This window comes from Capra hircus, chromosome 14, assembly GCF_001704415.2.
Source record: "Capra hircus breed San Clemente chromosome 14, ASM170441v1, whole genome shotgun sequence".
Lineage (NCBI taxonomy): Eukaryota > Metazoa > Chordata > Mammalia > Artiodactyla > Bovidae > Capra > Capra hircus.
The window spans coordinates 38,686,388-38,708,512 of NC_030821.1; the positions used below are offsets into that span (position 1 = coordinate 38,686,388).

General features: G+C 42.1%; 1 protein-coding gene across 1 annotated transcript in view; it reads left to right on the forward strand.

Annotated features, from left to right (window-relative positions):
* Positions 211-22,125, forward strand: part of TPD52 (tumor protein D52) — a 130,181-nt gene continuing 108,266 nt past the window's right edge. Inside the window, exon 1 of the mRNA XM_018058381.1 lies at positions 211-391. Within this exon, the coding sequence (XP_017913870.1) occupies positions 373-391 (19 nt within the window). The 5' untranslated portion in view covers positions 211-372. The remainder of the gene's footprint in view (positions 392-22,125) is intronic.

A 22,125-nucleotide genomic window follows, 5' to 3' on the forward strand; every position in this document is an offset into this window, starting at 1 on the left:
GACGTCACGCCATCCCTGTCTCCACGCGGTCCCTACGCAGCCTCCACGGTGCTGCGGCGTCTTGGCCGTCCCCGCCTTCCCCTCTCCTACAGGGCGGGTTCCAGCCTGCGCTCACCCGGCCCTCCCCGCCCCGCCGCCCGGCACCGCCCGCCGGTCCTCCTCCCGCGCCGACGCGGCGGAGCGCACCGGCCGCGGGGTCAGGTGGTTGGGTGACGCCCCGGGAAAGCGCTCCCCACCGCGCGCGGGCGGCGCCAATGCGCCCGACGCCTCCGGGGGAGGGGACTTCCCGGGAGCAGCGGGCGGAGGACGGGAGGAGCGCGGCGCGGCGGGCGGGCGGGCCGAGCGGGGACGGGCTGCCGGCGGGAGGGAGACATGGACCGCAGCGAGCAAGGTGAGGGCGCGGGCGCCGCCGGGGTGGGCACGGGGCCCGGCGCGGCGCGGCTGGGGGCCCGGATCCGGGGTGCGGCGGCGCGCGGCCTGGCGCCCGGGCAGGTGCGGAGCCTGCGGTGCCGGCGCCGCGAGTTGCGTCCCCGGAGCCGGATCCCGGGTCTTGGTGGGGCCGGGCTGCCGGAACCGGCGGCAGGAGGGGGCGGATGGGACCGCGCGAGGGTGCGCGGGTGTTGGAGACAGCAGAGAGGAAGGGAAAGATAGAGAAGGTTCTGGGAGGCGGCGGAGGGCCGGCGCCAGGCGTTCGGAGCCCGGGCGGCGGATGAGAAGCGCTTTAGTGAAAAGCGGCTCCCAGGAGCCCTGCTCACCCTGGTCTGGGACCGGTGGAAACTGAGGGACCGAGGACCGTGGGTCGTTTGGCCCCGCACGAGGGGCGGGTGAAGCCCTCCCGGCCGCATGCGAAGACTTTCTGCTCTCTCTTTCTTAACGTGGTTAGGATTTTTGGTGGCATTTGAGCCCGTGGCGTTGGTTTTGGTTGCGAACATTTAATACCCCCCCAGTTGTGGAGCAGGGTCTCTAGGTTTGTTTGGAAGCGGGGAATTTTTCGTAGCGGGGGTCCTCTTTTATCCATCAAAGGTGAAACTCCCCAACACAAAACCTTAGTCTGATTACTCTAGCTTTGGATGCACTTGTTTCTGATAACAGTATCTCAAGGGAAATTACTTCCAGTAAACATTATTTTAGAGAGATGTGGCATAGTAGAACTAGGTTTTCAGATTTAAATATTGCCACATCCTAGAAATCTTTACTTATAGCATAGTAACCACACTAACCACAGATTCACGGCAAGCTTTTAAAAATATACATATAAAGGCTAAAAAAATGTAACAATATTGAGGTTAATTTTGGGAAGTGGGGATAGGAATTATTACTATTTTGAGTCTTAATAATTTTTTTTTTTAATGTACTACCCTCCAGTATCTGCCTTCATGCATACCAGTTTTCATTTAAGTCAAACAGTATACACATGTATGCTGTTTTGTAGTTTACTTCTGGTCAGTTGTAAAATAGGATTTTTGGAGCCTTCCAGCTTGTCCTTTCTCTCAAGCCCTCAAATTAATCTCATTTTACATTCATTTTATACAGTATGTACATGTGTGCACCATTGTGTCCAACTCTTTGCCACCGCATGGACTGTAGCCCGCCAAGGTCACCTGTCCATGCAGTTTCCCAGGCAAGAATGCTGGAGTGGATTGCCATTTCCTTCTCCAAGGGATATTCCCCACCCAGGCATCGAACCCAGATCTCCGGCACTGCAAGCAGATTCTTTACCAGCAGAGCAATGGGGAAGCCCCATACAATATGTAGTTTATAGTATACATTATATATGTACATATATACACATGTCCACATATTGTCTAGATTTCAAACTTCTTCAAGTTAGAAACATAGATTTCATTTTTGTCCGCAGTTGAGTAACCTGGTGATTTGCACATGGTAAACATTTAAATGTTTGAGTCGGAAAGCTCCTTACAAGTCTCAGGCGTATTATTGTTAGGAGAAGGCCTAGGGGCCACCAAGTAAGTCAGCATTTTTCTATCTGGATTTTCATGGGGTAGTGAGGGTGTCCAGCATGTGAGCATGCATACGTGTATATATCTTACACTGTGATATTAAACATAATGATGTTTTTAGAATATGTGGCTATGTTTGGTACTCCTCCAAGTAGATGAAATATTAGTGTTTGAATTAGGTGAATGGAGTGATTGCATTTATTAGGTTTTGTATTCTAGTTTGGCTGTGAAGAATCACGGCCAGTAGTACTTCTGTAATTTCCAATTTGCTGATACATTTTATGTGGTTATTGTAGGATTACTGTTTGTGCGTGTGTTTGTGTATATATGTCTAAGACATGTTTAATAAATCCCTTGGTTTGTAAGAGGAGTCTTTTTCTGTCTCTAATTTTTGGATGTTATTCTTTGGTAAAGATATTTGTTAGTCATGTTACTCCTTGTGTTTAACTGTCATTCTTGGAGGGCGAAGGAAGTCCATCTTCTTAAAGTGGAGAACCTGGATGCTAGACTCTAAATGAAAGATGAGCTAGCTGCCTGGGCAAGGTCAACTGAGGCTACATAGCTTTGTAGTCTTAACAACCACTTGGCCTTTCCTTATACTTTGGGTTCCTTCTGCCTCTTTTTTGTCTTTTCATCTTTATGTTCCCATGGCACACAGTTTTTCAGAAATGTTTGTTGACTGCCTCAGATGAAAGGTAAGTGCCCAAGGGCCAGTCTCCTCCCAGCCCCTGGAACCTGATTCCCTCTGAGTTGGTCACTTGCTTCCCACTTCTTCCTGTTCTTTTTCCTTTGTGTTTTAAAGAAACAGAACTCTGGTTGGATGGACAGAGTTGCTGATAAGACTGCAGTGGGTGTGGAGAGTAAGTTTATCTGTCAGCTCTCTGAGCTAGCAGAGGAGACAATTCAGTCTTGAGCAAGTCCACGTAGACTCCTGGCTGAAAGTGAAAAGGGGGAACTTGGATTTTTAACTTGCAGGTTCACCAGTAAAGGGTGTTAGCTGGAATAAGGTTTATACAAAATCTGTGATTGTCTGCTGAATTGTGATATTTTTCAAAGTACCTAAAACCAAATCAAAATATTTTAGGATTTAACTTACTTTTTTAACACGTGTGGATTTTGTTGTGTTTGTCCCTTTAAAAAATACTCTAGGGACTTCTCTGGTGGTACTGTGGTTAAGATTCTGTGCTCCCAGTGAAGGGAAACCTTGGTTAGGGAATTAAGATCCCACATGCTGCACAGCATGGCCAGGAAAATAAAATCCTCTAGATACAAAATTAAATGGCCTACTACTTGTCTTGAATGCATGTCTCTGCTGAAATGTCTCCTTATCTGTTCCTTCTTATATGAAGTTGTCAAAATTTAGCCATTGCTACTGATTTTAATAGAGCTATAATGTTTTGAAATAAAGTTTTATTTTCAGCGCTGTATTCTGAAGGCTTTTCAGTATCAGTCTGAGATTTGCCTATTTTTCGTGCCCTCCCCCGTACCCAGACTCTGTATACAGTACTCTGCTTATGTTGAGAGCAGTCAACATCAGATGATTTAAAATCGACCATAAACAACATTCTGCCTCTTAGGAGTTTCTATGGGTTCAGCACACTTAACGTGTGTGCCATTTCCCACCTTGAAAGTGCAGCAGCCTGCTAACTGTAGAGTACACCATGTAAAAAGCTCCTGACTGCCTTTTATGGGGCTGAATAGATAATTGTGCTCTCTTATGCTGGCTTCCCAGGTGGCCCATTGGTACATAATCTGCCTGCCAGTGCGGGAGACACTAGACCTGGGTTGGGAACATCCCCTGGAGGAGCAAATGGCAACCCACTCCATATTCTTACCTGCAAAATTCCGTGGACAGAGGAGCCTGGAGGGCTACAGTCCATGGGGTTGCAAAGAGTCAGACATAATTGCACGTGTGCGCATACGCACCCCACATAGGCACACACTCTCTTATATTAGTAATAACTTGTAGTTTAGCACCATTATATTGACAGTCACCTAGCCACTAAGCATTTTTTTTGTTGTTTGTTTTTTTTTTGCCACTAAGCATTTTATCTGTGTTTGAATTAAAATACCACCACAGCTTTTTAAAGGGGTAGGGGAGGCTGCTATGGTCGAAACAACTGGGGGAAGGGGAAGTCTGTAATGACACAGTGACACAATAATAGGTCACTATAATTTCAGCCTGGTAATTATGCCTTCGAAATAACAAAATGGTGAGGTGTTGTTGATTTACAGATAAAACAAACTTAGAAATGAATGGGTAACAGCTTTGAGGGTCTGCTCACAGATCTCTGGGTGTGAGTCACTCAGCTTCACGGTTTCTTTGGTCAAGTCTTGCTTTCCATATGGTGCTAATGTCTTTGTTAACTTGCATTCACTTCCTGCATCTGTTTCTATGCAGCAGTCTGTTTGGTCCCTAGGGGAGAGCTAAGTGGTAGGAGGGGTTGTGATCCATCAGTGAGATCTCAAAACAGAATAATCTATGTACACAATAAAAGCAAATACACTCAAGGTTCCCAACTGAAGAGAACACCCAAATCCCCTGACCTTCTGTGCTCCTGGTCCTTGTATTGGAGGCTCACATTATTTTATTTTCCTCGTAGGTTTAATTATTTCTGTTTAATTGTTGACTGTTTTAAAATCTCTCTTCTGAGACTCCCAGATTTTATTTAAACTGAGTGGGTACCAGAAACCATAATCTTAGCAGTGTATTTTTATTGGAATAAATGTCCAAGGGATCAAGGGATTAAATGTCTAGTACAAGTTAAAAAATGTTTGAATTAAAAATACTCTTGGTAGCTGAGAGGAATTGTTCATTTTAGAAAAATCAGAAAATACACATGGAGAGAAGGAATGTAAAACCACCTATAATCCTATTCTGGAAAATCACTGTTAGCATGTTGGTTTGTATCCATCCATATAGCTGTTCTTTTAACCAAATCACAAAATAATCTCTTATTGAATGTGTCATCTTGTATCTTGCCTCTTCTTTAAAACTCAGTATTTTAAAATACCCTTCTGCAGCGTCATTTTGACCGTGTGACCAGGTAATTAATGAACATGATAGTGTTCAGAATGATTAAGAGGTTGCAAAATGTTAAATCTCCCTTCCATTCCTGTCTCCTTGGCTATTTCTCTTGGGTAATGATGTCACCATTATTAACAGTTTATTCTCCATCCACCCAGAGAGATTCTACTTATGTATGTATACACACTTATATTTAAATACATACAATGTTAGTGTGTGTGTTATATAAGCTGTAGTGCACAAATTAGCACCTAACTTCTGTATTTCTATATATACTATACTATATATACTAACAGTATGTATTTTAGAGATCATTCAACACAATGTTATATAGAGTTGTTTCATTTTTCAGGGCTATTTGTAGATGTCTATTTTTAGATGTACGATGTTATGTACCATAACAGATGATACTTGTTCCCTATTGAGGGACATTTAGGTTTCCCCTAATATTTTGCTATTAAAACAAAGCTGCAGCAAATAAATCTGTATGCAAATTATTTGATAAATGTGCTGGTGTATCTGTAGGAAGAATTCTTAGAAGAATGTGACTGTTCAGTTTTGATAGTGCTAGATTCTGCTCCATAGAAGTGGTGCCAGTTATAATCCACCAGCTATGTGTGAGCATCTGCTTCTCTCTATCATGTGGCCAGGGTGTTGTCACATTTTTCGTCTTTGCTTCTCTTTTGGGGGAAAGATGTTTCGCAGGCTGTGTTTTATTATATATTTTTCTTAATATGAAGGCCATTATACTTCTTTTGATATGTTTGAGATCTGTCTATATTCATTTTCTGTGACATGTCTGATCATATACCTTGCCACTTTTTTCTGTTGTATCCTTTTCTTCTTGATTTCTCCATGACATGAATTGCTGTTATATTTTTTCCTAGTTTGTCATTCCTTTTTTGACTTTCTGGTGATATTTTTTCTGAGCAGAAGTATTAGTTGATGGCAGTTTTCATTTAATAGCTTCGAGCTTTTGAATCATTCATAGAGATGCTATCCTCACTTTGAATTTATGGTTTTACTTTTTACCTTTAAATCTTTCATCCATCTGGAGTTTATTTTGATTAAAAAATGTGAGTTATGAATCTTAACGTCCTTCCCAACTCAACTGGCTCCTCAATTGTCCAGCATCATTCACTGACTAATGGGTCTTTGAAATACTGCTACTGTCACTACTAAATTTCTGTATTCTTTTCTTTTCCCCTATTCTTTCTTTTCAGTCCTAGTAACTAAACTGTTTAAATTATTGTGGTTTCATAACATGTTAAAATGTCTGGAAGGACTAGTCTCTCCTGATAACTGTATTTTTCTTTTTATTACTAGATGTTTTTCTAGCTGTTCTTGCCAGATTTTATTTCCAAATGAACATTAGAATCAACTTGGTCTGGATGAAAATCCAGAAGAAATGTAGTTGATAATAGCTTTCTTCCCTTCCCCTGTTCTCTATCCTCCTCATTTCCCCCCTCTCTCTTTTTTTTAATAGACCTGTTCCCTTGTTTTTTTCTTTATTGAATGTCCCAGTATGTTCATCATAGTTGTATTGTACATACTATATATACAATTTTATATTGCATTTTGGATACTACTAGATAATAAGAATTTTAATGTACCATTAAAAAAGTATCTTCAAACTGTGCTTTTTGATGACTGTACCCTTTCAGCATTTGATGTTTAACTGTTTTGTGTGTGTGTGTGTGGGAATATAGATTGCTTTTTAGCTATTATAATACTTTAAAGAGAAATTGTTTTAAGATTAATTTCTTGAGACAGGACAAAGGATGTGAATATGCTTAGGTTTTTCATGCCTTTGGCTAAATTGCTTTCTGGGAAACATAATTATTACTGCTTTTTTATTGTCGTAAAAATGCATGACAAGAAATATATTATCACAACTGTATTTAAGTGCATAGGATAGTATTGTTAACTCTATATACTTTATTGTGTAACACATCTCTAGAACCTTTTCATTTTGATGACTGAAACCCTGGACCCACTGAGCAACACACATTTTTTTCTCTCTGCAGCCCCTGGTAACCACTATTCTCTTTTCTGCGTCAGTGAGTTTGATTATTTTAGATACATCATTAAAGTGGAATCACGCAGTATTTGTCTTTTTATGACTAACTTATTTGACCTAGCATAATGTCTTCAGGGTTCATCGCGTCATTGCATAGTGTAGGGTTTCTATCTTTTTTAAGGCTATATAATATTCTAGTGTGTACGGATGCCACATTTTCTGTATCATCTTTTATTTTCTTTGTTCGTCCTTCACTGGGGATTTAGGTTGCTCCCACCTCTTGGCTGTTGTGATCACGGGTGTGCAAATTCTTTTTTTTTTTTTTTTTTTTGCAAATTCTTTTATGTCCTGTTTTCCACTCTTTTGGGTATATACTGTTGGGAAGGAATGTTTATTTTCCCTACCTTTCTTAGTTCTTTGGCTTGTCTAATAATGAAATCAACATAGGGCAGACTAACAGGAGAAAAACAAATTTAGTTGCATATGTTCAGGGGTCCTACAAGAATATGAGACCCTCAGGCATTTAGCCAGTTGAGACTTAACATGACATTCTGAGCTATGGAAAAAAGGGATAGGGTTCTGGGTCTTGAAAGGTGAGAAAGACAATTCACAGGAAGATGGAGAGAAGGTTTGGTAAAGTGTTTTCCATTCCCTGCAGGACGATGGGGCCCAGAGAGGACTTTGATCTCTAGCCCCAGTCTGGCTGCCCGCAGTTCACCCCACCTCACCTGTACTATTTGTAGTTATCTCTTGTGATAATTCCCTTCCTGGTACCAGACCCTCTATCTAAATTCTTTTAGACAGGTAAGGGAGAGATAAAAGGTTTTCCTCAGTCTGCTGATTTTGATTGCTTTCAGCTCAAAATAGTCACAATTCCAAAGTGGTAGTTTGAGGGAGACTTGTTCTGAACTCCTCAATACCCAGAAATAAAATTGCTGGTTCATATGGTAGTTCTCTTTTTACGTGTTTTGTTTTGTTTGGTTTGTGAATTTCTCTCCTGTTTTCCATTGTGGCTGTACCATTTTATATTCTCACCAAGTTATTTTAAAGAGAACATGGTAGGGACCAAACACCTGCGGAGAGAGGGAGCCTGTGTAGGTTCTAATTTTTCCATATCCTCAGCTACACTTTTCATTTTCTGTTTTTAATAGGGGCCTTCCTAATTGAGCTGAGATAGTTTAATATCTCAGTGTGGTTATGATTTGCATTTTCCTGATGATGAGTGATGTTGAGTGCTTCTTGGTCATCTTTATGTCTTCTTTGGAGAAATGTCTATGATTGGATTATTAATTATTAATGTATTCTGGATACTTAGGCCTTATGAGATATGTGGTTTACACATATTTTCCTCCCATTCTGTAAATTGCCTTTGTCACTCTTGGTTGTTTCTTTTTCTGCACAGATGTCATTGCCTTGGGGAAAAAAAAAAAAAGAATTAGAAAGCTTATAGGTAAAAAAAATGCCGTCTCTTTTCATTTAAACTTCTTCCACCTTCTAAGAGGCTGTAGATGATTTTAGCCATTGTGTTCCCCTTTTGACATTGGTTGTTCCTTCATTGTTTTAATATCTTTTTATTTTATTAAATTAAAAATTTTAATTGACTTCTAGTTTGGCTGCGCTGGGTCTTCGTTGCTGAGTGTGGGTGTTCTCTAGGTGTGGCAAGCAGGGGCCACTGTCTGTGGTGTGCGGGCTTCTCATTGCAGAGGCTTCTCTTGTTGCGGAGCCTGGGTTCTGCGTGTGCCGTCTTCAGCGGTTGTGGTGCACAGGCTCAGTTGTTGCGGCTCACAGGCTTGAGAGCATGGGTTCAGCTGCCCCAAAGTGCGTGGGCTCTTCCCAGACCAGGAATCAAACCCACGTCCCCTGCATTGGCAGGCGGATTCTTTACCGCTGAGCCACCAGGGAAGTCCTCTCCTTCACTTTAAAATTGTGTCTTTGCCTTCTTCTGCTGCCACCCTTCTCCCCTGTTCATATGAAACCTTTGTGTTTTGTGGGAAATATTTATTTTTTCTATATTGGTTTTGGTTATGTTGCATCTCTTATGTTATTTTTCTGACAGAAGACATTATTAAGAGCAGATATTTTCTTGGTGACAGTTTTTAGAGTAACTTTCATGGCTCTCAGTTGCCCTCAGTACTTTTTTCTCTGTGTGTTTATGTCTTCTCTTTAGATGCTTTTGTAGTCAATACTAAAAGTAGTGGTTTTGGGTAGGACTATTAATTTACATGCTTTGGCTCATAGGCATGGTGACTGTATTTCATGTTACAGCTATGCACATGTAAATGTCAGCTTAAAAATGATATAAAGCATCACCATATAAAGTTTTGGATTGAGAATTTACTTAATAGGATTAAACTTCACCCCTTGTATTCTGAGCTTTTTGGAGGCTTTGTGGTATGTTAAAGGAGCTTATGGTGTAATGAATAGGGCTGTAGGAATAAAGATAGCAGTTTATCCAACCCATTAAGATTTATATTTGGCTAGAAATGAAGTGTCAGTAGGAGACTGTTCTTCTGTCTGTACATTGTTGGTACTCCATAAATATTTGTCCTATTGTACATATATTCATTAGAAAGATTTCTAGTGTATATATAGAGTCACATGGGATTAGATGGAAACAGTTAACAGGGAAAGATAATAGTTTGGCAGAGAGACAAGAATACCTGTTCCAAATGTGCTTATAGTTTTATACATAATCACTGAAAGTCTGATCTGTAAATAGAAGCCAAGTTGGTACTTTACTTCTCAGGTGTACATGTAAGAGTATTTATGTATACATTTACAAGTAGAGGAGGAGACAGTGCTGATTAAATGTTTATTATCCAAAGGAAGTTGGATGTAGTGCTAAGTAACTTTCTTAAATGTTTTCTATGCTATTTCATCAAAAGTAGTTATTTGCTTCTAATGTATCCTGAATTTAAGAGGCACAGATGGTGTTGATACATTTTATAAGTTTTCTTTCAGTGAAATTGAGAAGGGCAGTGGGGATGTTGATAGTGGTGGAAAGTTTGCTACTAGTTAACCAGAATGAAAATTATATAAAGAGGGAAAATGCAAACATTTCTGCTGGCTGGAGCATTTTAGCAAATTGATGACCAACTTTCCATTTTGGTATATACTGAGTATATCACTTTGGTATATCGGTTTATTAGCAGTGGGAATGATGATGATTCTACCTGTTTTTGCACAACTCTTTCTAATTTTTCTTCATATTATTTCAATTCAGTCTTTCCTAATGCGAGGTAACAGGATTGGTATCATTTTTGTTTTATATATGAGGAAACAGAAGCTGAGAGAGCGACTTCCCCATTCTCTGCTAGATGTGGAGATTGTTACAAAACCTTTGTCCCACACCTGTTGTTTCTCAAAGGGTAACCAGTGGCCAAGAACAGTTTCAACTACATTTGCAAATCAGTTTAAAGGGCTGGGAACACTTCACACTTTTTAGAAATATTTTCCTTCCAACAAATTAAAACAGAATTGGAATCTGAAGGGACACCACTTCAAGTTCTGCATTATAATGACCTAAGTTTTCTAGCTGGGGTTTTACTGGGCAACTTTTAGTAATACCGCTACTACCACTAATACCAGCGACAACATCTGCTCAGGGTTTTCTGTATACCAGGTTCTGTTCTAAATGTTTTTCGTGTTTCATTCTGAAAATGTTTAGAACAAACCTATGAGCCACATCCTTGCTTTACAGATGAAGAAACAAGATGTGAGAAAATGGAGTAATAACTTCTTCAGGGACACAGAGCTTGACACAGACAGAGCTGGGTTTTAAATCCGAATTATTTGGCCATAGTGTTCCTGTCCTTGTGCTACCTGAAAGTGTAATGAAAGGTGTTGTTCAAAATGATGCCATTCTGTGGTAGCTACCACGGAGAAGGGAGCACTCGGACCAGTATCCGCCCCAGAATGTGGTCTGTCCTCAGGCGCCAGAGCCGATTGAAAATATTCAGGGTAAAGAATGCTAGAGCCGAAGGTACATCTTGGTTGAAAATTGGGCTTCATCGTTTTCTGGTTATGAGACACTGGATAAGTCACTCAACCTCTTTGAGGGTGATTATACCTCAACTATTTGTGAAATTTAAGTAAAAATCTGTGACTGGTATGGGGGCTCAATAGATACTAGTTGTAAAATGAACTGTTTGTATTTCTGTAAAATGCTAATTCAGTTATTTCCAATTCAAATTAAACATTTCATTTATTTGGAGACAATTATGATATGATGCGGGCTTGCCTGGTGGCTCAGCAGAAGAATACGCTTGCAGTGCAGAACACACAGGAGATGTGGGTTCAGTTCCTGGGTTGGGAAGATCCCGTGGAGGAGGGCATGGCAACCCACTCCAGTATTCTTGCCTGGAGGATCCCATGGCCAGAGGAGCCTGGCAGGCTGCAGTCCGTAGGGTCACAGAGAGTCAGACACGACGAAAGTGACTGAGCGTGCACACACACGTGATGTGATGCCTGCCCTCACAGACCAGGCTGCAGAAACATACAGAGAATTCAGCCACTGTGTGAAGTGGAGGTTGTAAGGACTGCTTGGCTGATTGAGAAGGAAATGAGGAACTTTGGCTGGTCATCAAAACAGGAATCTAACCTCAAGTAACCTTTGAACTTGAAGGCGAAGTAGGAATCCTGGTAAGAGGTAAGAGAAGGAAGGGTGGGGAAGAGGATTTGGGAAGAAGCTTCAGTATGTGCAAAGGTGTAGAGGCATGAAAGGGCAAAAAGATGCTCAGAAATTCCCTGTGAAAGGAGTTCATGGTGGTCACTAGGGGTGTGTGAGCTGTCCTGTGTGCTGGGATCAAGATTCAGGACTGTGCTGTAAAGCAATAGGCTGGTGGTGGCAGGTGGGAGTTTCGTTTTAGGTAACATTTTGGCAGCTATGTAGAAGGGACTAGCTAACCAAGCAGGGGGTGTCACTGTGTTTCATGCCAGTGGTGGGGGGTGCTGGATTCCCGAGGGATCTTTGCGTAGAATGGGTCAGATGTGAAGGGCGAGGATCTGAGAATAAAGAAGAGCAGAGAATAAAGAAAAGCGCTTGGGCTTTTCAGACCACATGGATTTGGAAAGGGACCAGAGGCAAGGGAGAGAGAGGGAATTTCATTTGGGGTGTGTGTTACATCTGAGGTCTGTTCCATTTGTCCAAAGTTGTATAACAGACCATCCCCACACCTAGTGGTTTAAAACAACAGCATTTTTTTTTTTTTAATGGTCACAGACCTGTACTTGGGCAGGGCTTGGTGGGGACAGCTTGTCTCTCCTCCACTCAGCTCAGCTGGGAGGCTTGTAGCATGAGGCAGGGCTCATCTGAAGGCTTCCTAACCCACATGGGGGCCAGCAGTTGGGGCTCCTCAGGCACCTGGTTCAATCCCCATGGTCTCTGGTGGAAATACCATGACCTGTTTGAGGTTGGTGATTTGCTTGCCTGTTTTTAGCTGGAGACCATGCTGTTGATACAGCAGCAGGCCCCCTCTGGATGCCCCGTAACAGGCTTCTTACATTACCCCAGTGCTCCCAACCCATGGGTCCTAAGAGAGAGGCTGCCAGGGGCTGTGTGGCTTTGTATTACCTAGCCTTAAAGTCATGTGGAGTTGGTTCCTCCTCATTCTGTTAGGAATGTGTCACAAGGGCCAGCCCAGATTCAAGGAGGGAGAGTTAGACACCACTTTTGGTGGGAAGAGGGTGCATTCAACAGATGTGTGCACGTGTTTTAAAACCACCACCAGGTCCTTGTGGGATGTCGGTGTGGCTGGGTTAGGGGTGAACTATGGATCTCCAAGAGAAGGAGCTGGGCAGGAGAGCATGTGATCATTTGTAGCTGTTAATTATTAGCATGTTACTTCCATATTACCACATGTGATATTTGAAGCTATTAAGTTGCTGAGATGGCCCAGGAACAAAAGTAGAACAGAACATGGAATTTGAAGATTTCAGGGCAGGGAGAGGAAGGTGCAGGATAGGGAGTGTAACTTCCGCAGGCTCTGGAGAGGCCAGGTAGATTGAGGGGAAACAGTAGATAATGGCTTTGGTGATGAGGACCAATTATGGATAATGCTGAGAGATTCAAGCTCCAGCAGTCGGGAGGAAGTTGAGGAGAAGGAACAGGGCAGATGCTATGGATTTGGGCCTTTGAGAAGGGTCAAATGTGTGTGTGTGTTTTAGTTTTTTTAAAATACAAATTGAGATACTGCCCTTTTGAGAACCAAGATGGTGTTTTAAAGGGAAATCTGTATTACCTTGGTGATTTGCTTGCCTGCATTGAGTATTGTTTTTGCTTCCAGACACAGAGAGGATGCGGTTTTGACCTTTGTGCCTGTTTGTAAAATGAAAGAAGAAAGCGAGGCAAGGGAGAATAACTGGATGTGCCAGTCCTGTGTAGGTCACTGGTTTTGGTTACGATGCTTTTAATGCACAGTGTATTTTACTAGCCCTGTCCTAGAGTTTGATCTTCAAGGTGCTCAAGTCTGTAAGCAATAATTCACTTGAATGTGTAAGAACCTTGTGGGGAATAAGTACTTATTAAATATCTGTGAAATAAAAGCATGATATGTTCTCCAGGTGGAATGAGGGTCACAGAAGCAATTTAGCCTTGAGTTGACATTAGAGCCAAATCATAGTAAAGCTGTGATTTTTTTTTTTTTTCCCTTTATACCAGCAGTTTCTCAGGGCACATCTGAAGTTGTGAGCGCTCCCTTTTCTTCATGGAGGATCTCAGCTGCAGGGTTGATTTATGCCACATTTGAATTTGTCAAATAGTCTCTTGAGAAATATTTTCCCTCCAGAATGGCAGTCCCCTCGCTGGAGAGTCAGCCACCTGGGTCACTGTTGACCTTCCAGTCAGCTGCCCTGGTGATTTTTCAGTAGGTGGCTACTTACTATTCGCTGCTTCAGGCATTCAGTGAAAATTTTGACCAACAGTAAAAATAGGCGCAGTGGTCAAGAATCTGCCCATCAGTGTAGGAAGGGTAAGACGTGGGTTCGATCCCTGCATTGGAAAGATCCCCTGGAGTAAGAAATGGCAACCTGCTTCAGTATTCTTGCCTGGAAAATGAAAATCCCATGGACAGAGGAGCCTGGGGGCTACTGTCTTTGGGGCTGCAGAGAGCTGGACATGCCTAAGTGATTGAACACATAACACACACAAAGATAACACGGCAGATTTCCCTTGGCTTTTATTTTTCCCTTCATTGCAATCCCTTCCCAAACTTCCTGCCTCTTTTTAGCCCAGGGCTGGGCAGCTTGCTGCCCTGCAGTGACCTCTGGCTGGGCCTGTGGTCACTGCCCATGAAGGTCTGATGACATCTTCCTAGTCTGATTATTCTCTTCACCATGGCAACATTGCTGTTAAATTTGAAAAGCAGTGACCTATGATGAAACAGCCAGCTCTTCAGAGTGCACTGGGTCCCTCGTGTTCGTAGCAACATTGTTTACAAGGCAAGGTACTAGGTTTCCAGTGTTCACAGCAGCATTGTTTACAATTGGCAAGGTAGGGAAGCAACCAAAGTGTCCATTGACAGATAATGGATAAAGAAGATGTGGTGTATATATACAATGGAATACTACTCAGGCATAAAAGGAATGAAATCTTGCCATTTGTAGTGGTACAGAGGGACCTGGAAGGCATTATGCTAAGGGAAATAAGTCGGAGAAAGTAAGTGCTGTATGATAATCACTTATATGTGAAATCTAAAAAATGCGACAAACTAGGAAGTAAAACGAAAACGAAGCAGACTCACAGAGAACAAACTAGTGTTTAGCACTGGGGAGAGGGAGCAGAGAAGGGCCATATAGGGGTAAGGGGAGAAAAGGTTACTATGGGATTATGTGAAATCATGTGTGAAACTTTTGAAAACTGTGAAGCACTCTAGAACTTAAAGAATCTTTCATTCAGTATAAAAAAACAAGCAGAAAACAAAGTGTAGTAGGTCACTTTGATAATTTTTACAATCCAGTGCTGCGCAAACCTCGGGTCCTGCATCAGTCTGTCTCTTCCCCTCAGTTTCGGTGTGCGCATGGGTAGTTGTTTCTCTGAGTTTTCTGTCGTCCCTCTTTGCCTTTCCGTTCTCCTTCCCTTTTGGTGTCTTTTTATTCTACCTAATTTCCGTTTTCTCCTTTTCATTTTTTATCCTTCTCCATTCGGGACATCCTGTGCAACTCAGAGGTTTTGTTGCTCTCGTTCTTTTTGTTTTCTTTTACTTAGAGGATGTCATGGGTTTGTTCGAGATGTTTTATGTTTCTTACTAGTATTAATTTTTTTAATGTAGGGATTTAAAAAAAAGCCCTGAAAATAGATTTCCTAGTTTGTTTATTATTAATTCCATTGCTATCGTGTAGCTGATTTAGATCCCCCCCTGCCCCCATTGGTGTGTGTATAGTGATTCAAAGCTTAGAAAAAATTATTTCAAATTATTAATTGGGAATTTTCAGAAATCATACTTTAGTAGTTGACCTATTTGTGTTTCTCTGTGTGGAGTCTCAGCAAAGTTAGGAACACTCAAAGGCTACATAATTCTTGAAACTTAATAGCACCCCAATGTTCACAGCAGCACTATTCACAATAGCCAAGAAGTGGGAGCAATCTAAATGTCCGTTGACAGAGGAATGGATAAAGAAGATGCAGTATATATACATAATTACTCAGCCATAAAAAGAATGAATTATTGCCATTTGAAGCAGCATGGATGGACCTGGAGATAATCAGGCTAAGTGAGGTGAGTCAGAGAAAGACAAATATCATGTGATATCACTTATAGGTGGAATCCAGAATATGACACAAATGAGCTTATTTATGAAACAGAAACAGAGTCACAGACATAGAGAACAAACTCATGGTTACCACAGGGTAAGGGCATGGAGGAGGGATGAATCATGAGTTTGGGATTAGCAGACACACACTACTGTATATAAAATAGATAAACACTAAGGTCCACTGGATTGTAGAAAAAGCAAGAGAATTCCAAAAAAAAATCTACTTCTGCTTCATTGACTGCAGTAAAGCCTTTGACTGTGTGGATCATAACAAACTGTGGAAAATTCTTCAAGAGATGGGAATACCAGACCACCTTACCTTCCTCCTGAGAAATCTGTGTGCAGGTCAAGAAGGAACAGTTAGAACCGATCATGGAAAATGGACTGGTTCCAAATTGGGAAAGGAGTACGTCAAGGCTGTATATTGTCACCCTGTTTATTTAACTTATATGCAGAGTACGTCATGAGAAACGCTGGGCTGGATGAAGCACGAGCTGGAATCAAGATTGCCAGGAGAAATATCAACAACATCAGATATGCAGATGTTACCACCGTTATGGCAGAAAGCAAAGAGGAATTAAAGAGTCTCTTGAAAGTGAAAGAGGAGAATGAAAAAGTTGGCTTTAAACTCAACCTTCAAAAAACTAAGATCATGGCATCTGGTCCCATCACTTCATGGAAAATAGATGGGGAAACAACAGAAAGAGTGGCTGACTTTATTTTCTTGGGCTCCCAAATCACTGAAAATGGTTACTGCAGCCGTGAAATTAAAAGACTCTTGCTCCTTGGAAGAAAAGCTATGACCAACCTAGACAGCATATTACAAAGCAGAGACATTACTTTGCCAACAAAGGTCCAGACTAGTCAAAGCTATGGTTTTTCCTGTACTCATGTATGGATGTGAGAGTTGAACCATAAAGAAAGCTGAGTGCCAAAAAATTGATGCTTTTGAACTGTGGTGTTGGAGAAGACTCTTGAGAGTTCCTTGGACAGCAGGGAGATCAAACCAGTCCATCCTAAAGGAAATCAGTCTTGAATATTCATTGGAAAGACTGATGCTGAAGCTGAAGCTCCAATACTTTGGCCACCTGATGCGAAGAACTGACTCATTATAAAAGCCTCTGATGGTGGGAAAGATTGAAGGCAGGAGGAGAAGGGGAGAACAGAGAATGAGATGGTTGGATGGCATCACTGACTCAATGGACATGAGTTTGAGCAAGCTCAGGAGTTGGTGATGGACAGGGAAGCCTGACATGCTATAGTCCATGGTGTCACAAAGAGTCAGACACGACTAAGCGATTGAACTGAACTGAACTGAGGGTCCTACTGTAAAGCAGTTAATTATATTCAGTATCCTGTGATAAACCATAATGGCAAAGAATATGAAAAAGAATATATATATGTATGTGTATAACTGAATCACTTTGCTATGCAGCAGAAATTAACACATTGTAAATCAAATATACTTCAATAAATTAAAAAAAGAAAGGAATTAAAGGAAGTGGTTAGTTAGTTGCAGTTGTAGTCTGTTGCCATGCCAGGATATGGACCTTTGTCGTATTGTCACTTCCACCTTAGACTCTAGATATGACACGTTGGCCACCAGCAGGTGCTCCAGCTCCCTGAGCTGAGGAGGGGGCCTCTGGGTGGGTGGCCCCTTCCACCTGGGTTCTGGGTGCTGTTACTGGGCGAGAGCTTCAGGAACCCCTGTGCTCTCTGACTCTCCTGCTTCTCCTGACCAACTTGCCTGTCTGCCCAGCCACCCTCTTGCTTTTGACAGTGAAATGCCATTTGGGGGAATTTTTTGTGTGTGTTCACGTTGCCGTTAATAGCAGGAGGTTGCACCCATAGTTTCCACACTGAACATTTGTTTCAGATGTTGTGTCCTTTGCAGGTGCATCCTGCACAAGAGTGGCATTTCTGCTGTCCTTTCTTTCGAGTTTGCAAGAGGTGAATGAAAGGGTACAGAGGACAAGGTGGGAGTGGTTTTGGTCTTTCAGTTTTGGAAGAATTTGAAATTCTTAATTCTTTTCGACTAGTACTATGTGCATAGAAAGGAACTTTTATGTGGCGATGCTGCTAAAACATTAATTCGGTGCGGTCTTGACTCCAGCCAAGCAGTGGTGGGTGGCGAATGCCTCTTCCTACCCTCGCCTCAGCTCTCTGTAGATGTTTTCTTCCTCTTCTGTTTTCCTGGTGAGAGGGTTTGATATGCAGGGGGCTTAGAGAGCCCCCCCCCCGCCCCCGCCCAGGATCGTGTAGTTTCTATTTACCACCTCTCAGTAGGTGCGTTCTCAGTTGCTTCAGTCTTGTCTGACTCTTTGCAACCCTATTGACTGCAGCCTGCCAGGCTCCTCTGTCCATGGGATTCTCCAGGCAAGAACACTGGAGTGGATTGCTGTGCCCTCCTTCAAGGCATCTTCCCGAACCAGGGATCAAACCCGCATCTCGGATTCTCCTGAATTGGCAGGCAGATTCTTTACCACTGAGGCACCTGGGAATCAGGTAGAGATCTCATTTTAAATTAATTTGTTGCAGACATAGATTTGCCTCAGTGGAGCTTATTTATTTAATAATACCAAGTCTCCAGTGTAAGGAATCTTGCCTGTGAAACATTGTGGGAACCACAGATGCGGGAACTATTTTGATACCCATATGGCAAAAATCCCTGGGTCTGGGACTTCCCTGGTGGCTCAGTGGATAAGAATCTGCCTGCCAATGAAGGAGGCATGGTTCAATCCATGGTCCGGGAAGATCCCATATCACTAAGCCCCTGGGCCACAGCTACTGAGCCCACGCTCTAGGTCCCATGCTCCACAACAAGAGAAGCCACCACAATGAGAAGCCGGGGTACTGCAAAAGGCCTCACTCTCTGCAACTAGAGAAAGCCTAACAGCAGCAATGAAGACCCAGGACAGGAAAAAAAAAGTGAAATTTTGGATCTGTAAATGCAGTCTTGAGATGGCTATTGTAGGGAAGAGGCAGAGATGGAGGCAAGAGAGAGCTGGGAGGGAGGTGTGTCCTCACCTCCTGCTGCTGCCCATGGAAGCCTGGACTCCCTTTGAGGAACTGTTGTTCCTACTGAGGCTCATCCCAGTGGGAATGGGAATAGTGAGCAGTGGGAACAGTGGGAACAATGAGCAGCTCTCAGGCAGTCCCATGGCCTCCCATTTTTTTTTTTTTTTTCTTTTTGGAAGCAACTATGGCCAGCCTGGCTATGGTTCATAAGATCGCAAAGAGTCAGACACAACAGAAATGACTTAGCACATAGCACACACCCATTGTTGGGGCTTCCTTGGTGGCTCAGATTGTAAAGAATCTGCCTGCAATGCAGAAGACCTGGGTTCAAGCCCTGGATTGGGGAAATCCCCTGGAGAAGGGCATGGCAACCCATTCCAGTACTCTTTCCTGGAGGACTTCATGGACAGAGGAGCCTGACAGCCAGTCCATAGGGTTGCAAAGAGTTGGACACAGCTGAGCAACTAACACTTTTAACTTTCACTTTTGTGGTCATTGTTAATTTCCTTCAGTTCCTGGGCATTGTGTCATTAAAGCAGCTGTACTTAACATGTTTAGCATTTTTATATGCTTTGCAGTAATTCTTTATCATTCTGGGGGGCATAAGTTAAACATAATCTTATTAAAGAAGCATGTAGAAATGCAAAGCAATAAAACATTTCTATTTTTGAAGATATTACATAATTATAGACTGTAATAAAGCATTCCTTTTATAAAGAACTGAGTGACCTCTGTAATCTTAAGTACTCTCCCACATTTATTTGTTGGTTTGTAAGCATCATTCTGCCTTTGAATATACATGTTAATAAAGGGACAGATGTACTCAGGGAAATAAAAAACATTCTAATGAAAGTGAAAACCAAGGTGCAGGCCTCATTTTCTTTATTCAGTAATACTTGTCTGCCCGCCCTCCTCCCCATGCCCTGCACACACCCTGTTGAGTTAGGACTCAGGTTCTTAATCACAAGCCTTAACTTGAAACTCAGGCTGCTTTCTTTGGCAGGCCTTCAGGAGGTCAGGTTTCCTCAGTTCAGAGGGAACCTAAGAACTGCTTGTGCCTGACTTCTTTCACCCAAGAGATCGACTTTAAAGCTGGGATTGCCAGGCACAATCTCCAGTATTCAGTGCAAGGGACATTTTGGTGGGGGTGGGTGCCAAGGAGGACAGATGTTTTCACAGCTGCTTTGGGTACCTCCTCTGGGAGCTGCAGCTGTCTTGGGTCCCATTGCAGCCCAGGTGGTTCATTTCTGCCCACATGGTCCTGTCAGTTACGGCGGTGGGCTGGCCTGGCTCCTCCAGACTACCCTGAGAATGTGGCCAGCCCCTCATCTCAGCATCAGCTCTATACCTCTGGGTGGAGGTGATGAGGAAGGAGTTGAGGCAGGGGAAAAAAAAGATGTTTGAGACTGACCTGCTCCCAAGGTCAGGGGCCCCTGGTGGGGAGGTTGAGGCAGGGCTAACCTTTTTCCTTTCTTCAGCTGTTACTGGACATTCAGAAATGTCTGCTCTAGAAGGTGCCTTTCAAGCCCACGCCCCCAGAAGGCGCAGCTTCCCAGAGTTGCAGTGCTTCTTTGTTGAACTAACAGATGGCAGGCTCCTGTTTATACTGAGAGCTGCATATCAGTAAATGCTTAGGCCTTCTCTGACAAATATTGACCTAAAGGCAATTGTATTCCATGTCTTGCTTTTACATGAACTTGCTTCCTAATGCATTTAGACATAGATATATTGCAGTAGACAGATTGCAAAATGATCTCATAATATGGTTTACACCTTACAGTTATTCTCTGTTTCTTAAGTTTTAAGTCTGTTCTTTTTAGAGGTAAAGTATGTTTTTCTTTAATGCTTTTTTCTTTGGTTGAAGTATAGCTGATTTACAATGTTGGGTTAGTTTCTACTGTATAGCAAAGTGATGCTGTTATACATTATATATGTATATGTATATATACACACATACATTCTTTTTCATATTCTTTTCCATTATGGTTTATTACAGGATATTGAATATAGTTCCCTGTGCTGTCCCCTTGGATCTTCTTGTCTCCATTTTATATAGAATGGTTTGCATCTGCTAATCATTCCCAAACTCCGAATCCTCTCTTCCACCTCTCCTGGCGCTTGGCAACCACCAGCCTGTTATCTGTGTCTGTGACTTTAATACTCTTGATGTAGTGGTAATTGTTTTTAATTGGACATTTCCATTATATGAGAGTGTCACAACATTTTTTGCTTCGTCTTCTCTGTGTAAAGAACCCAAGCTTCTTACATGGATACAAGTAAAAATTTGGCCTTGTTAAAGGAAGAAAGATAATTGGTTGAATGATGGAAGATGAGGAGAACTGTGCTTGCTTTTAGGCTAAAAAAAGAAATTATTTTTCTCTGTACCATGGAGAAACATGGCCCAGAAAATTGAATGGCATACAGCTGTTTTTTTCCAGCATGGGGTTTTGCTTGTATCAAAGAACAAGTGGGTTGTGATGACCTCGATATATCCAAGAGGATAAAGCTTGAAACTGTAGGAGCTGATGTTCCTAAAACCCCGGAGTGAGAGGGTACTTTTATTCAGCTTTTTCTCTTCAGTGAAATTTGAAAAGCACTTGGTATAGAAAGCAGAACTTTTACTTGATCTTTTGTGGCAAAGTTAAGGAAGAGTATCTAGGCTGCTTTAGATGTTGGCTGTTAAATTGTTGTATGTGTCAAGGGTGACACCATGTACTTTTGATACAAAGTCAGCTAAGCTCCACTTTTTAAAAAAATTTAGAACTGGAAAATTAATAAATCTTTATAAAATACTACTTATTTGTATCTCTGGGTTAGAGCATGACTTTTAGCAATAGTATGGAGGTTGATAGGTTACCTCTTATTGCCATCTCTCACCTGAAGATTAAATATATAGGTTTATGTTTTAAATATACAGATTCCTCTATATGTTTAAGTATTTAGGCTTACATGTTCCTATAAACCTTATTTTAAAGAGGATTCCTAACTACATTTTTGTGTTTATTTTTTTTTAAATTTTGACAGTAATGGTTGATTTTACTTCTGATGTTCAAGTTAAGAAATAAAATACAATGTGTGTGCAGGTCTTTGTGTGCGTGTTTCCAGGTCCCACTCCCTTGAAGGGGGATAATCAACACTTCGAAGCATAGTGGCTAGAGGTGAGCACTAAGATTTATTACTTTGGTTTCAAAGCTCCATTTTTTGTCAGCTGCAGAACAGTCCCAGTAGACGCGAGGATGACAGTGGCGTAGTGCGTGGCCTTGACAACTGCAGAGTGATGCTGAAGAATCAACAAAGCAGTACAACGAAAGACTTTATAAAAGTTTAGCTTTTCCAAAACAATGTCT